This window comes from Leptopilina boulardi, unplaced genomic scaffold (genome assembly GCF_019393585.1).
Source record: "Leptopilina boulardi isolate dan_hultmark-lab unplaced genomic scaffold, ZJU_Lbou_2.1 LbouV2_48, whole genome shotgun sequence".
Classification (NCBI taxonomy): domain Eukaryota; kingdom Metazoa; phylum Arthropoda; class Insecta; order Hymenoptera; family Figitidae; genus Leptopilina; species Leptopilina boulardi.
In genome coordinates, this window is record NW_026137992.1 from 1,351,146 (window position 1) to 1,370,096 (window position 18,951).

The 18,951-nt window shown below is 27.7% G+C and overlaps 1 protein-coding gene across 1 annotated transcript; it reads right to left on the reverse strand.

The window, feature by feature from the left end:
• On the reverse strand, positions 1–17,844 carry LOC127289589 (ADP-ribosylation factor-like protein 4C). Its single transcript, XM_051317599.1, has 4 exons — positions 17,545–17,844; positions 7,431–7,810; positions 5,104–5,319; positions 1–3,849 (listed from the first exon to the last, which is right to left on the reverse strand). Exons 2-4 carry the CDS (start codon positions 7,642–7,644, stop codon positions 3,653–3,655), a joined length of 627 nt encoding a protein of 208 aa, XP_051173556.1. The 5' UTR covers positions 7,645–7,810; positions 17,545–17,844; the 3' UTR covers positions 1–3,652.
• Positions 17,845–18,951: the final 1,107 nt, after the last annotated feature.

The following is an 18,951-nucleotide window of genomic DNA, read 5'->3' on the forward strand; positions in this document are numbered from 1 at the left end:
TTTTGTTTTTTTTTTTTTTTTTGTCCCCATTATCATTTTATCATTCTAGTTTATACTTATATACTATATATATCGGTATGCATTTATACATAAATAGGTTATCTATATCGATTGATCAAAGCGTATGATAAAATATCGAATAATAATAAACACAACAAGGGCAAGTATGTATAGTGTACCATAGAATTTTGAATGACGGTCAATATAAAAACAACAACCATATTTATTAGGCATTATTTCTAATAAGTCAAATAGGTTGTGTGCCATACAAAACAGAAAACCAGTGTTTGCCTTTTTAGCAACACAAAAGATTGCCAAAATCTTGCACTTATTTATTAATGATTTTAAAAATAGCGCCGAAATTTTTCTATTTTGTTCGGCCATTTCGAATTTCATTTTAAGAATTCTATCAAATAACAATAAAAAAAAATTCCTACTGAAGATTCGATGAATACGAGAAATTTATTTAAAATTAAATCTGTTATCCAATTTTAAAATGCAAAATTTGTGGCAATCATTATTAGTAATAATCATTGTCAATGCAATTCACAGCAACCTTTTCTTAATTTTCTTTCAAATCGTAGAAAATAATCCGTTAATCAAATTAAATTTTTATTTATTTTCATAATCTCTTATACATAATATGTAAATGAAAATAATTTTAATATAATAATTTTTACAAAATCATTAGTATTATACAATGATACATTTAAGTATCATAAATAATTAACTATTCAAACTGAAAATTGTTATTAACAATCTACGTTTGAAAGGACTTTCATTTTTCTTTTATTTAAACATTAGGAAAACGGTATTTATTTTATACAATAGAACAACAATAACAAATTTTCGATACCCAACTTCCACCCGAGGCGAAATTTAAGCCCTAATTTACAAGGAGTAAAGTAGGGTTAAACAGACCCTCTTTAGCTTCCTCAACTAGTCGCAAATTTCCCTTTCTTCCACGTTTGGATTCAAAGTAGGGTATAAAAATTGATTAAAATATTGAAAATTTTGAAATTGCTCTAATTCTATTAATTTTTTGAAAACGCTTCAAAATATGTTAATTCCAGTTTTTAAAGGGTAATTAAAGAAATATTGTGTGAAGAAAAAATTCATTTTGCTTTAATCAAAATAATTAAAAGAGTTTTTTTTTTGCATTTTTTTGTACTTTTTTAATCGAACTAGACCCTCTTTAGCTTCCTCAACCAGTCGCAAATTTACCTTTCTTCCACGTTTGGATTCAAAGGAGGGCCTACGGGAGTCTACAAGATCGTAAAGAGGGCCTATTTAGGTTCTAAGGGAAGCTAAAGAGGATTCAAATTTCGCCTCGGGCAGTTTTCTGATTTATAATGGCAGAGCACCTGTTAAATTACAGTAAACGCACTTTCGCGTCTTCAGACTTTATATATTTACAGAAATTCCACGTTACACCTTTCATCAACTTATATATTTAATTCTAATTTTATTATTATTATTATTATTATTATTCTTAAATCGACTAGCATTGTCACTCATTACAGTCATTTTTTAAAAAATCATTCACAAAAAAAATATACATATTGCATTTTTGTTTTTCATTGAATTTAAAGCTCGCTGGGAAAATTTATATTCAATTAAATTTATTAATCAATTTTTTTTTCAAAAATTGGCAGTATTGCAGCTTTATTGCTGGTAAAGAAGTATGTGTAATAATTTTTTTTTTAATGTTTAGTATTTTTTTTATTTACTGCAATTTGTAAAAAAAAAATACTAACATGTTTTATTTATGAAATATTTATGGCAGTGATTTCTTAAAGACAAAAGGATTAAAAATTCTTAGTAAAGAAACAATTTAAAAATATCTTAATTAAAAAACTAACTGAAAGAAGAATGTTTGTCTCTTATAATTATTTTTGGTCCACTTGTAAAAATTAAAAACAATAAAAAAATAATTTGGAATATAAAAGAAATTAAAAATTGTCCCAATAATATAATTGATTTAAAGAAACTATTTGAGATCGATTGATAAAAAAATATTTTGTTTGTGCTTGTATTGGATATATTCAAAAAAGCAGGAGGGGCTTTATAACATTTAAAAGAGGTAAAAAATCAAAGTATTAATTATTTTCCCTTTCGCTTATGAAATCAAACTGACATTATCAGAACACTGGCCTTAACTCTCTTCGAGTCTGGAATAGTGCCAGACTCTCTTCTGTATATATACAACCTGTATACAAACGACATTGGAGCTATAATTGAATTTATTCCTTCTTAAAGTTAAGAAACATTCATATATATATATAGAGAGATAAGATCTCAAGACGCCTTTTTTAAACTTAAAGTTGACCTTATGTTAAATTACTACTCTCTCTTTCTCTCTCTTTGCAAATACCAAAAGACTCGTGTCTCTATTAATAAACAGGATATCACACATATGAAAATATTTCCAAGCGAGCTTTATCATTGCAACCAAATTACAAAATTATAAACATTTTATACTTGAGATAAAGAAACTTGATATGTTTTTCCCATTTATAATAAATTTTCCGAAATAAATCAGATATGCCCAATTCATAGGTTTTTAACATTTTCCAATTAGATATTTTCAAACACAAATTCTTTCACAATAAAAAAAATAACCAGAAAACTTGTCAAACATAAATTATACCTATATACAATCAGAAATTTTGTAATTTTCTCGAGAAATTTTTATCAATATACACCAAAAAATTGCTGGAAAAATAAAACACTATAGAATATTTGAAAAAATTTCAAAAGCACACAAAATTTATAATAATAAGCGTATTATTAAAAAAAAATTTTTCATGCAAATTAACACAAGTGTATTTTTTTGGAAAAAAATTATGTGACAACGATTCATGGTTTGAATCTCTGGAGGTATAAAGGTGTAAAAGTGGATAGGCACAAGTACACAATATTGTTTTTTTTTTTCTTAAAAGGGAGTGATTTTCAAAATTTTGTGAAATATTGCACCATTGTTGGAAAAACCTTTTTAACATAACTTTCCCAAATTTTCTATAAATAGGCCCTGTTTCAAAAGTTTCTAATCACTCACAGCTCGTTTTTTTAATTTCCACACTTGCAATTAATTTGTCGTTTTCGTGACTGTATATCAAATAGTTTGAAAAATCAACATCGTCTCTAACACATTATTATGTAACGCTCGTTAGTTATTAAAAATTACATCTAATTCGACGATAATTATTTTATATTTGAGCGTTGGGACCAGATTATAAAATTTCTGAAGATTTTGTCATCTGAAGAAAAACATTTCCATCAGTTCAAAGAGACTCTTTGTTTAAAAGAGAAACAGAACTTGAAGATGATCTCTCTCTCATCAATTGTCACAAAAAAAATGTGTCTAAAATTTGCCTTCAAGTCGTGTAATTACACGAACTGCAAGTTTATAGCAAAATGAGAGAGAGTCAAAGAGAGTGAATGATATATATCACAACAGATGGAGCAAAATATTCTCGGAAAAGACGATCGTCTTGACGACATCAGTCGAGAAAATCTCTATATAGGATTTTTATGTACTGTCTTCATCTGAACTGGAAGACAAGATGAGAGATGGGGTGTGCTTCGTGAGAGGCGAGACATTTTGTGAGCAATATCAGAAGACGCAAGTGCAGTCCTCTGAACTCCGGCCCTACCTGGCTCGTTTTCGATTCAACTTGGCAAGCTTCCGTCGCTTCAGAATCAACTGGTAGAGTGTATCAAGTCCTTCATGAAGACCCTCGCCTGTGATTGCACACGCTGGCTGGACTCTTATGCACGAACTCCCTGGAGTTCCTGCCAACTCTAAAACTCCGAGATGCTTCTCTAACTCGCCCACTTCCTTGGCGCCTGTGAACAATACAAATAAACCAAAAATTTATATTCAGTTATTCTTAGGAAAGTTGTTACATATAGTGCTATACTCAAAAGTTTTTATTTAATATGTCATCTAAAGTGACCAAAAAAAGACTGTTATCTAGAAGAATCCCAATATCACTTTTTTATTAGAATACTTATTGTTATGGTTTGTCATCCATTCTGTCATCGAAGTATATTTATACTTAATGGAGATGACTAAAAATTTCATACACCTTTGTGAAAAGTTAATGTAACCTACAAGAATATCCAAGTTTTCTTTTAGAAACTTTATTCAAGTTTTTCGATATTTCATAAAATCTAGAAACTCCATGGAACCTTCTAGAAACTTAATGTTCAAATCTGTAGAAATTTTACAAAATAAAATTAGGAAAATAAAAATATATTAAATTACCGACATAGAAATCTACCTTACCGACTGATGGTAAAGCAGTTTTTCGAAAAATAAAAATAAATTAAATTGCCGACATAGGAATCTACCTTACCGACTGATGGTAAAGCAGTTTTTCGAAAAATAAAAATATATTAAATTACCGACATAGGAATTTACCTTGCCTACTGCTGGTAAAACAGTTTTTTAAAAATGAAAATATATAAATTACCGACATAGGAATCTACCTTACCGACGGATGGTAAAAAATTTGAGATGATTTTTAAAGGGATTTTGTGTTACCATCAGTCGGTAAGGTAGATTTCTATGTCGGTAAATTTTTATATTTTTATTTTCCTAAGAACTGTTTTACCATCAGTCGGTATGGTAGATTTCTATGTCGGTAAATTTTTATATATTTTATTTTTGAACATTTTTTTACCATCTTGTTAATTTTTTAATCATCTACATATTATATAAATGAACAAGTAATAATTATTTAAGACAATTATTTAAACAAATAGTACCTGCCGTAATTTGAACCTTGTTGAAAACTATTATATATTTATAATAATTAAATTAAATAATATAAAACGAATAATGTATTCAGAAGAATAAACTTTCAAAGTCTCGGTACTAATAATATAATTAAAAAGTTTTAAACTTTATAAGTATAATGTAAATCACACGCCACTCAAAAGTTTCATGAATATTTTTCTGATTACAATGTTGAACAAACTGTTTGTGCGATGTCAAAAAAAAGTCGCGTACCATTATGCTTATATAGTTTTAATTAATTTTAACATGCAAGTTTGTCAATATATACATTTTAATTAAAATTCAACTTTTTCACTCACCAGGTAGATCCTGCTTGTTAGCAAGAATTAGAATTGGAACACCAGCATTGTCAGGACTTCTCGCCGTTCTGGTAAGTTCCATTTTAGCCTCTTCTAATCTTTCAACGTCACAAGAGTCGACTACAAAAATTATACCATCCGTACATCTTGTGTATGATTTCCATAGTGGACGTAATTTTTCTTGACCGCCAACGTCCCACACCAAAAAACCAACTCCTGAAACAAACAAAAAATAAACATTTTTTTTAATACTTTTAAACAAAAGAGGAATCAATTTTTAAATTTCCCTAACTTGTGCGGCTGCCCCTCGATTAGTAAAAAAAAAATAAACCCACTCACAGTATAATTATAGTGATTATAATATTCTATATTAAATACTTTAAAATTATTTTATATTTTAAAACATAAAATAATTATAGGTTTCAATATTATAATATACACATATATGTCAGATTTAATTAGACTGCTTTATATAAAAAGATCGTAAAAATTCACTTTTATAGGAAAAAAAAAGAGTAAACTTAAATAGTGTAGTAAAAACAGTATTAAATAAAATTTTTAACACCATTCTTAATGATTTACTTAGAACTAGAAGTCATTTATTGTAACCATTATCGTCCGAAAGAACATTAATGAAGCTTTGAAGATTATTACATGTAACATTTTTCTCCTTCATGAAGTTTTTGCTATATATATATATAAGACATATGATATGAACGAGGGTACGGAATATTATACTGAGAGAGATAGTTTTCATGTAGCAATTCGCTTCAGGCTAAAATTTACGTTCCAATTGGAGGTAGAGCAGATAAAATGCAAAAGTGAAAATTATCCACAGCAACAAAAACTCATCCTATAGTTTCTCTCGTATTCTATATATGATTAGATTTTTATTAAAAACTATTCTATTAAAAATTTCTTTTAAAATTTTTATTTGTCAGAAGGTTTGCGGTAAAGGGTCATATAAGTATTACATTAGCATACTTTAGTGTTTACGTAAGCAGATTATTTAAAGGTTTTTTTTATTCCTCAGTTCTTACTATTTCATTATGCTCCATTTTTTCTAAAAATTGAATTTATAGCCAAACGAAAAGAAGTTAAAATCCCTCTTATTTAATTTTCATAAATGAAATAAAAATTTATTTACAACAAATAAATATTTATTTGGCTCAGATATAAATATATCATTTCTCTGGGTGTGTATAGAAATTATTGTAACTCCATAAAGGAATAAACATTTAAATTCTAATTAGCATTTTGACTTGACAAATTGAGAGAAATGTTAGACTGCTTTATGGCAACCCTGAAATGTAGAGAGTTTGTTATCATTAAATGCAAACATTCAAACATTAACGCACAACTATTCTTACTTTTCTTGTTTTACACGAGTCATCAGAGAGACGATAAATGAAACATCTTAATAGCACGTGGCAAATGAAGCGTAATATCTTTAGAATGCCTAGCAAGCATTAAAACCATTTTTTTGCTAATTATATTCGCTATTTCAGCTTGTTTTTATTAAATCGAAAAAAAATTGATATTCTTTTTTAAGAAACTACAAAGTACACTAAATACACCATTAATAAAGATTAATTTATTATTTTGTCATTTTTAAAAATTGCAACAAACAAGAAAGATTTGGAAAATTCCGACTTAAACAAAATAGCCTCATTATAAACAAAATATGATAAATGATAAAGTTATATTAATGAGAAAAAGTTGTCAGAAAAAAGTTTCATCGATATATTTCATTCAATAATGACCTCATTCCCACCCCAGATTTGTTCACTTTAGGGTCTGACTTGCACACTTCCTAAGGGGATGAAATTGTTTTTGATAGTTATTTATTGTGTTAAATCCCCCTATAATCTTACACGGAAAGCCATAAGTATCCTTTTTGAAAATCTACTTACACCCTATAAATTTTAAATATATAAAAATATTTTACTTATGCGACAGCAAAACATATTTATGTCACAATTAAATTCACAGAAAAAAGCTGGTGTTATTTTTGTTGCGAGTAATTTTCTCCAATGCTAAAACCCATAAGATTTAACCCAGATTTAGGGTAAAATTTGTTGCGTGTTATTTTAACACCAATTCTGGTGTTAAAATAACACTTCGTTTTTCCTGTGTTTCTGCTAATTCATCCAAAAAATTTTATTTATAAACAATCTTATAAACTTATCAGAAATGATTATTTTATTTAAAAAATCAAATTCAATTTCGTATAAAAACTTAAGATTCTGGTTATTTTTAGTTTGATTTGAAAAAACACTTCTCTGAGATGGGTCTATAAAAAAACGATTTTATGAATAATTTCTCACCTTTTGCCTTGCCAATGCTACCCCGGATCCTCTCGCAATTGAAGCCAATAGTGGGAACAGTATTGAGGTACTGATCGAACTTGAGACGATATAGTGCCGTCGTTTTACCGGCACTATCTAAACCCAACATAGCCACATGAAATAATGTTCCCGTAGGAAAAGCCTCGAGCAGGCCACCGCCGCTCGTGCCAGTTCTACCCAACCCAGCACCCATTCCTTCAACTATACCACCACCCAATTTTCACCCAACTCTATACCCCAACATTTATAAATCAATCTTCCACATTTTTTTTTTTCTTTCTATTTTTCTTTTTTTTCAAACTTTTTCCATCATTTTCACTTTTATTCGCATATTGCTAATTGGTTCACTGTCGCACCACCTGAAACATAAAATATAATACTAATTTAGAAAAATTCAATCTTTCATATTTTTTTTAATGTCATTTTAATGACTCATAGTTTTTCATTTGAAAAATGAAATTCTTTTGTCTTTTATCATCGATACAAATATACCTAGATATTATGCGTCTTATCAATAATATTTTTGTAAGACACGATAAAAGGCGCTTTTAATGTATAAAAAGACCATGAAATTAGAGAAAAAAATTTGGCCCTGGTTTCAAGCCAAATGGCTACTCTCCAGTTCTTTCACAATATTAGTGTGAATTCTATTATATTACGTGTAGTGACTTCATATATTGTTAAAAATAGTTTTTTTTTATTCCTCATTCATAATATAAGGCCACACACTGACCCTGCGTTATTAGTTTTTTTAAAATAAAAATCTGTTCGATTTGTCCGCAGTTAAAAATATTTTTTAGACTTATTTCCAAATACTTATTTTCATAAGGTCAAAAAAATGTTTCAGTAACAAAAAATTTTGTATAAAAATCTGATGTAGAATTCTCCATTAATGTAAAACATTACATTTCTGATAAATATGACAAAAAAGTTTGATTAATAATTTCACACTTGTGTTTACACATTTAACTGATAAGAAAATTTCCTCAATCATTTCTAAGAATATTACCATATTGAATATAAGAGAATTGAATTATATTTTTTGAAGTACATTATATTTTTAACAAAAATTAATATTTTATCCTGGAATGTTCTGAAACAACTTATATTTTATTTTAAAAAAAAAACTATGTCAATTACTACCAGTAATTTTGTTCCTAACTCGATCTGCATGTAATTTATGATCACATGACATTCATAAATTTGTAATTACAAAAATAGTACACAAAAATACTTATTCCTGATTTTAGTATTGAATATATGATTATGCGAAAATAGAACGACTTTCAACTTCATGCACTATGATTTTAAACATAGAACTGATACTTTGACTATATATTTTATTTCATTTTTATAAACGACATGTTATTTCTAGGTCACTACATTTAATTGAGAGTTAAATGAAACATCCTGAAAGAGAAATTTGTCCTTATAAAACTGTAATAATAATTACTTTTATTGAACTATTAGTTAACAAATGCTGAACAATATAATATTGAATTTATATATATATATATATAAACCAGCATCAATTTAACTTTCTATATAAATTTTTATATCACTTACACTGTAATGTTATTGAATATGATATACGCTTGGATTTGTATAGTGAGAATCTATAGCTAATTTACCATCACTGTCAGTTTTGTTGGAGGTGGGATAAAACAGGATTGTATTTTACGAGCATATTAAGAGGTGTATAGCGTGGTCGTACATTTCAGACAAAGCTAAAATTTTAACTCTTTAAAATATCATACAAAACATGAGAAAAAAATAGTAGATAGAAAATATTAAAAACTGCGTAAAATTTTTTAAGAAATTAACAAACAAAAACAAAATTTTAACGTGATTTAATTTTGCGAAAGCCGTGATCTAATTTTACGCGAAAACCGTGATCTAGTTTTACGAATGCGTGATTTAATTTTGTGAATTCCGCGAACTAGTTTCACGGAATTTGTTATCTAATTTCCCGAATTTCGCGAAATCCGAGATCTATTTTGCGAAAACCACGACCTAGTTTCACGGAATCCGTGATCTATTTTCGCGAATTCCGCGAATTAGTTTTACGAATCCGTGATCTAATTTTGCGAATTCCGCGACTTAGTTTCGCGGAATACGTGATCTAATTTTGCAGAATTCGTTACGTAGTTTGAACGATTCCATCAGGGTTACGAAATTTCTGTATTTGTACGAATGTAAATTTTGCTTTCTGTGGTTAGGGGGCGTTTTTGAGAGTTGGGTATTCTCATTATTTTTTTTGAATGTTTGGATTTTTTTCTCCATTTTGAAGGCTCCGGAATAAATTTTTACCTCCTGCGAGAAGGAGTTTGAATCTACTTTCAATTGGTCAAATATAATCTCAATCTTATTTTTAGGTACTTGGTCTAGTCGTTATTGCTTCCATGTTTGATTTCAACTCTTCATTAGAATTAGGAGTGAAAATTTGGCTTTCTGTGCGAGAAGGGATAGTTTGAATTTGTTTCTATTAGACGAATTTAATTAGAATTCATTTATAAACTTAAATAAATTCTTTAAAAAGTGATTCATTTTGTTTTTGCCGCAAAACAACTTTTCTGAATACATATATATATATACACACACATAGCGCGCAGGAACAAGTTGTTTGGAGTGTACAAACTGCAGACATAACTGTTTGCTTTTAGTGGACCACTATAGTAGAGAGAAAGAGAGTCTGGACGAGATGGAAGAGCAGAGATAGAGAGGAAAGGTTGCTCTCGGTGTGCGTCAATGGACAATATAAAGAAGCTCCAAGGAGAGACGAGAGTGTAAGGACCGGTATGCAGCATCTGCCAGAGAGACAGGTAGTCTCAAGAAAGAGTGCTAAGGTGCTAGTGAAACCAAGAAGGATAACAAATGACCCACTGCGTGTGTTTCATTCTTACACACATTTCGTAAGAATGTATATATTCTCTTAAAGTATATATTCACTGAGCATGAGTATATGTGTGGTTGTACATGTTCCCAACACATATACTGCCAGACTGGCACCAGCACCATACCATTAATGGCATGCACACGCCAATTTTTTCCAATTCCATTTTCACTCATTCTCTTTTATACCTGGCAGTGGTCTCAATGGCACATGCCATGGACCTGCAGGCGAGCAGCCAAACGGTTACACCAAATACACGCGCTAATTTTTCTTTCTTTTTTTTTTTCATTTCAAACTGAATTATACACTCGCTGTGTGTTCTTGAATAGGTTGTAACGGTATTTACTCGTAAATGATCACGTCGATCTCTAATCACTGTGTGCAAACACGCGAAAAATGAGTCAGAAGTAATAGAATACCCTACTATAACTGATGGGTGTGCCGATTTACTTTTAGATATATAGGTATATACACATCCAACTTTACAGTTTTATGATTATTGTTTAGCTCATTTATTGCTGAGGATGCAATTTGATTTTCATTATTTTCGCTAACAATTTCTTTTTAGAAGGTTGGAAGAAAAGTCGGATATAACTTGATTCAAAAATAAAATTTGAAATATCTGCGAAGTATTTAGAATTATCTTGAAATATTTTTAAATTATGTATAATTTATTACACAACCGCACTTGATTAGTAATTATATATAATTAAAGGAATTATATTGTCGGAAATGATTCGATATAGTCATCTAATTGTAAAATGATTTAGAAATCAATGACAAATAATTATTGATGTATAAATTATGATAACATCATCAATAATTATTATTTTTCTATTTTGAAAAAATAAATATTGTGAAAGCCTTGAACTATTCTTTAAATTAATAGGTCATTTGGTGGTATATCAAGTACAATCTTATAAAGAATAATAATTTAGAGAAATATAAACTGATTCAATTTATAGTCAATCAATTAATTAAAAAGAATAAAATTGATAGGATCTTTGAACGAATAATGACATTTAGTTAATAAGCAATTTAAACATATATATGAGTATAAGGTTTCTCGGCGCCTACACGGATATAACATCTCTCCAATTTTCGATTTACCTACTTAAGAAGACACCATATTGCCTCATCGATATTTTCTATATACAATAGATTTTTCTAAATTATTCTCATTCATTTAGCTTTCTTTTTTTTTTTTTTTGACGTCAAACTTTCGATTTTTATTTTTTATATAAAGAAAAATATATGTTGTCAATTGTTTTTTTTTTATGAAAATCAATTTTGAGGAATTTATATTTATAAAATATAACAAAGACACATTCCATAATTTAAATTGGAAGCTGTAGAAATGTATTATTTATCAGAAACTAGAATAATATAAAAAGTATTTATTGCAACATTTGGATTACAAAATAACAGTTATGTGCTTCAATTATGTATGTGTCAATGATCGAAGGTTTAGAGGCGTTCAATGACTATAACTTTCCCTTTGTATTGTATATATAAAGCTATGCATTCGCTTCTTTCATGCGAACCAAATAATTATGCCATTCACGCATTTTTATTTATGTATTAATATTAATTATTATTTACGAAGCAGTAATTTCACAGCAGTATGCAATTAAATAAAAATAAATAATTTTTTATTTCTATTGAAGGTTATACATTCACTAATACATAATAATAGGTATTATCAAACATCTATTCCTTAAATAACAATAGGCTTTATTAAATTTTATGTTACTTTTTTCATTTGGGGAATAAATTAAATATGAATATTTTTTTTTTTATTTTGCCGGTACAAGAAATGAGTTCCTTGTTCCGGTTCGTGACTATGGAATTAATTTTAACTTCTATTCCCTTTTTAAAAAAAAAAAATATATTTCAGTTAAAAATTTTTGTTTGATAAAAAGTTAGCTATGAGGTCTAAAGCAAATTAATTCGCTGTACCCATATTAATGAGCAAAGTTTCCTATAAGTTCGCTGCCACATAAAACTTTTTAATAATTAATTTAAAATAATAATTCATTAATTGCGTAATATTAATAAATATTTTATGACTTTTATTTTATTCTTTTAATTCGAATGAAATAAATCCTTATATATTTTTTTTATACTATGGTAAAGAAATAAGTTCCTTGTTCTGGTTTTGTGAACTTAGTACCATATCGTGCTCCAATAATTGTTACGAACAGTGCCCTCCGTTAGTATTGCGTGTTTCAATTGAATTATAAGTAGCAGCCAAGAAGAAATTAATTCCAAGCTTTAAAAAGTCTCTGAGTGTGTTGCTTGATATATATATAGACCTTTTAACTCACGAAAATTTCTTTTAACTTTAATGTCATTTAAAAACATTTTTTAAAACATATAGATTATAAAGCACAGATTTTATTAATCAAAAATATATTTTTCATTTTTTAAATTATTTTTCGTTCATAATTAAAAATACTTAATTATAAAATTAATTTTATTTCTCATTATACCAGCAGCTGTTACCTTAAATGGAATTTAAAATCGAACGATTTAATTTACTACTAATTTCTGATAAAGAAAAAAAATTGCGGAAATATTAATAGAAAAAAATTGCTGTAGAATTTACATTTTTATTTAAAATGCTCACATAATAATAAAAATTAGATTTGCTAATCGATTTCTTAATTTCTGATGCGCTATTTTACTTTTCCTATAGAAATAATTTTAAATTCTCTCTATAATGATTTTTAAAGTAATATAATTACTGACAATGAGTTTCGGAAACAAGGTTGAGAGTATATCACTCTAACAAAACCAATAATCGTTGTAGGATGACAATACTCGATTCACATAATTGCAAGCAATATATACCGCACTTTAGTGAATGAGTCTATTATTTTAAAGTTAGCCTAACTTAAGTAATTGTCCTTTAAATTATACTCTATTATACATTATTGACCTTTATTAAAATAATTAGCATCAAGTGTTTATTTTTTTTTTTTTTAGTTTGCATACAAAATTAATTTTTTTCTTCCTTTTATGACATTATTGTCATTCTTTAATTATCTATAACAGCAAAAAGAACTAATGCCTATTGTTTAGAAAATTCTAAATAACAGGAAATTTGTTCAGTATTCTAATTGTAAAATTGCTGAATATACGCAGCCAGTGACTAAAATAATAACTTAAAATTTATCACAACTGTAGTTGTATTAAAAAAAAATTTTAGATTACAATTTTGTTTAAAACAATTATAAAATCCATAAAAAAATTAAATAAAATCCGTTAATTTTGGTAGAACGAATCATACACCGCCGAACAAGCAGAATCAATTTTTCATCTATATAAAGCGGATTGAATCCGCAACGTTTTTATCTAGTATTATATCATCAATGTTTTTTTCTCAGCCGATAGGGTATTTTATTTTTGTTGGTTTATCAAACAGACGGAAAAAAGGCGTTCATCAAATATAGATAGTCAAAAAAAAAAAAAAAGAGTAATCCCAAAGCTATAAATTATTCAAAATGTTAAAAAAGGAGGATTTATTTCATAAAAATGGTATTTTCGGAAAAACAAACAAAAAATTTTTTTATTCTTGTTTTACTATATTTAACACTAAGTTATATACATAGTTAAGGTAAACAAATATTTTCCTTTTCTAAATGATTTAGTACTGATTTTGTGCTTTCGAATTAGTTATTTTTTAATGATTCTTTATAGAGATTTTTTAGAGGATAGCTACTTCTGTTTCTGGTTTTTCTTGTTGTAAGAGATTTTAATTATTGATTCCAATTCTGCGTAATTCCTTTGTTAGTATTTTAGAAATTCATAGTAAAAAATTACTAAAATTAGAACCGTTGCTAAGACCTAAAAATTTCATAAAAGTTCTGGGTGCAAAAGTTTTATTGAAATCTATTTCTAAGACTTGGAAATAAGTCAACATTTACTGTAATATTGCACAAGAATAGCTATGCCTGTACCCAGTATTGGGATAGGCAAAAGGCAATGTACCAATTAGTCAGTTTTCAGTAAAATCTGATTCCTGTCTAAGTGATTGAATTGAGAGAATGTCAGACAAGGCGTACCTAGCCAATATATATATATAAATTTAATCGAATTTTGCGAGAAAGGTACATATAAGAACGACCTATACCACTATACTATTGCGTGTGCTGACGTTAACAGTTACCAATGTTGATTCGCGTGCAATGTGCTTCTGGTTGGCAACGGCTATTGGTATTTGTGAAGAGAGAGATATCGACTTATAAAGAAGCGCATGCTCCTACATCCTCCAACAATTTTGCGAGCTCACTTCAGAAACGTATTTAAAAAAAAAATCACTAAATAAATTTATATCCTTTATCCCGAGAGGGTATTTTAGAAAATTAATTTAATATGACAATATTTGTGAAAAATTAAAAAAAAAACAAAAAATAAAAACATCTCGCGAATGCGCAATAGTATGTAAATGTGATATGGAAAAGTCAAGGTACTGCAGCAATGCTATCCTCTTGAAATCTTGACTTTATTTGAACCCTGCTAGCAACAGAGAGAGACTTGCCACGTGGTTTCGATTTTGCGATCAGCTGCTACTGAATTCAAAAGGGAAATTTCTATATGCAACAAGAATAAATGATAGAAAAATATGTCTCTAGAATTGTATTATAGATAAAAACAAGAAATTCCTTTATGAACAAAGAGAAAATTCGAAGAGAAATAAAGAAATTCTGGAACCTTATATATTGTTTCTTTTGATGCTAGAAAATATATGCCAATATTGTTTCGCAATTAGAAAATCGGCAAAGAAATATTTACTGTTGTTTTATTTGCACCATTGGAATTATTAAACTAATCAGAAAGATGTTTAAATTTTATGATGCACTGATTTATAGTTAGATGATTCGAGATGAATTAATATTTCTATTTAATCAAAGTAGAATATTTCTACTGATGATCAAGGAATAAGATAATCCATCAAGTAATTAATTACTCCACGGAGGGAAAAATATATTCAAAAATCATTATCATAGTAATTAGAAGTATTATTGATTCAAACAAAAAATACATATAATTATCAAAAAGATTAATGAATAATATATTTCACTGATCAGTGAAAATCTTACTTATTGAAATCAGTTGCTAAATTTTTTCTGTTTCAACATTGAATTTCACTGATCAAAATTTAGTAGAGTAAAATAAAATTTGAAATTCTGTAGTTTTTAAATTCTGTATAGTTGAGATTCGTATTCAGTAACTCAAAACTAAAAATTTAGGAAGCCAAGGATTATGTAAATCCGTTAAAATTTAAAGTTATTTAAGCCCCACGAAACGAGAATTTAGTCAATAGTCTAAAAAAGGGAAAAACATTTTATGGAAAAATTTAACATATATCTTGATCACATTCACGATTTATATCTACACGGAAAAAAAGAAAAAGTAACTTTTACTACTTTAAAAGTAAAATTGGACCTGTCCGAAGTTTCTGCGCATCTCTGGCAACTTTTACTCCAAAAATAGTAAAATTTACTTCAGAAATAGTAAAAATTACTACGGAAACAGTAAAATTTACTACAGAAATAGTCAATTTTACTATTTTTCGAGTAAAAGTTGCCAGAGATGCGCAGAAACTTCAGACAGGTCCAATTTTACTTTTAAAGTAGTAAAAGTTACTTTATTCGTTTTTCCATTTTTCTCCGTGTAGAAAATTATCTAAATTTCACTTTAATAGGAATTTGAATTAACTTTCATTTTCAAAAAGATACGTGCCACGAAACTAAGAATTTGGATTAAATAATAGGATATAAAATAATTTACAGTTTTTTTATACCTACTAAATAATAATTAATTTGACATTTTAGAGTTGAAATTGAATTGGTAATTTTTTAAAGTCTCCGAAATGATAATATAATTATAATTCTATTTCTGATCTCACGTATATCTGAAACTGTATTTAATCAATATAATAAATGTATATTTGAAAACACGTTTATTTTCAAATTAATTTATTTTATACTTTTTTGGAAAAATTGTCAATTTTTAAAATTATTGCTATACATTTACTATATAAAGGGTTCCTTTTTTTCTTTGCAAGAATGAATATATATACAGTACCTATGAAATAATATAATACATATTTCCATTTATAGATTACATGAAAATATATGGATATAAACATGTATATGTGTTTCACTTTGTTCCGCTCGTGGGCGCCTGTTCTTTTTTCTAATTGTAAAGTCCATTGAAAATTTATAGGCACGTGTTGAAGACAATTTTACATATAAGGTTTAATGATTTAATGTTTAACAATATGTAAATTAATATGTAATTCTGATATAAAAACACTTTAAGGTTTATGATTTTATGAGAAATTTATCCATTTTCGGAGCACCCTTAATGAAATTGCACGAAGAAAAATAGTTAGCTATATTAGCTAAAAATTAGTTACTAACCCCAATTGATATTATATGGATAGCAATTATTGTTAGCTAATACAGCTAATAATTAGCTTCCATAGTAACATTTTTCTCCATGATGGAATGAAAATTTTGAATGAAATTTTTAGTGCGTATAAAGTTTGAGAAAATTAACTTTTCAAAAAAGCCGAATTTGTGAAAGGAACATAGTATTTTTAATTAAAGGTAATGAAATTCGGATAATGTTGAGTGAGTGAATAATGGAAGCTTTTTGAACTCAAATCAATTTTAAAGTCAAACAAAAGTATTTGCTATTTCCAACAGTATTTGAAAATAGCGGATCTGAAAAATTTGCAAAGCTTTAAAGTTTCCTTGTACTTTTATGTTATCAGTCTTGTGTTTTATATATGTAATTCGGGCAAATGGTCAAGTACAACAAATCGAAAATGAGCTTAGAGCTTGACACTGACACGTTGTTGATTATGTAACGAAGGGGTTAAGAGAAAAAGCAATGTAAACATTTGTATAGTTTATCTGTCTCTCCTACATTGATCAAAAAAAGTGGAAATTGTCAAATGACAAATGTAAATTTCATAATTTAAAAAAAAAAAAAAATACGTAAAACATGTCCAAATGAAAATAGACTGTCCCTCATATTGTCATGGAAACGCGATAAACGAATTCACTATACAAAATATATATGTATTACGATGATCCAAAATATTTTGGGGAAAAAAATTTTTACTCATGAAAAATATTTTCTTAAATATGTGTAATATGTATGCAAATTATTTTTGATCCTTACCATTTTGGCGCCGAATATATATCCAAAAAAGGGAAAGGCACACACAGAATTCTAAGGATCAAAATCACACACTTAACACACTTGGTTGTTATATGAACCGGTACATAATAAGCACTTGTTTTCACTTTATTGTAGCACTTAAAATTTGCATTAATTGATTTATAATCACCATTTTCTTGACACTTTTAATCGCGCATGCAATATTTACATTAAGTACTAGGCCTAAGCATACGGAAAATGCATAATACTTCTCTGAAAGTACCTCATACCCAACGATGTTGGCATTACACTGAATCTGAAGCTCCTGCCAATGCCTCTTTCCTACATTCTCTTCGATGAAAATGTTCATTCTGTTTCTGTAAATTCACACTTTAGGCGCCACCTCTCGGACTTACCGACTTTTTACCTTCTTTCCTCACAGAAAAGAAATTTTTCGAAAAATTGTTTTAAATTTATTTTACAGAAATAAATTTTCAAAAAATTTTAACAAAAAAGAATACCATTTTGACTTATCTGAAGTATCTTAAAGTACCGTGAATTATTTGAAGTGTTGTGAAGTATCCTGAAGTATCTTAAAGTTCTGTGAATTATCTAAAGTATCTTAAATTATCCGAAGTTTCGTAAAATATATCCTAAAGTACCTCAAAGTACTTTGAAGTAGATGAAGTTATTCTAAATCATCTGAAGTATTAGCATCCTAAAGTACTTTCAAGTACTGTGAATTATTTTCAAATATTTTTTAGTATTCTAAATTATCTAAAGTACCTTAAAGTATTGTGAATTTTTCTGAAATAACTTGAAATATCTTGAAGTATTGTGAATTATCTGAAGTAATTTAAAGTATCCTGAATTATCTAAAGTACTTAGAAGTACTTTGAATTATCTCGAAATATTTTAAAGTACCCCCAATTTTTGATTTCTTTACCCCTCGGTTGGTACATAAAATATTTCCCCTGCATAAGATCTTTTTTTTACGCTCGAATGTATACTGAATAGTATTATTTTAATCTTTTGTAAATATTTAAATTTTTAAAACAATTTTTTAATTAAAATTTTATAATAATTATTACATCTACAATAATTCCTACATTTTAAAAAATGTATTATTTTAAGTTGATGGAATTAAAGAAATTTGCATTAAAAGAAAATACACAGCAATGATGAAAAAAAATGTAATAAATTGGCTTAAATGCATAATTTTAGAGAAATTAACTCTAAATATGGAAGTGGTACAGAGTTAGAATTTCCGACAATAATTAAGAGGCCTCAAGATGAATTTATTAGCAGCGTAATTATCTTATCTCATCTCCCATAATTCCTTGATTAAATATTCAACTCACTGACAAAATTAAAAAAAAAATAGATTGTAATTAAAAAAACTGACTATTAAATTAATTTAACTCTCAA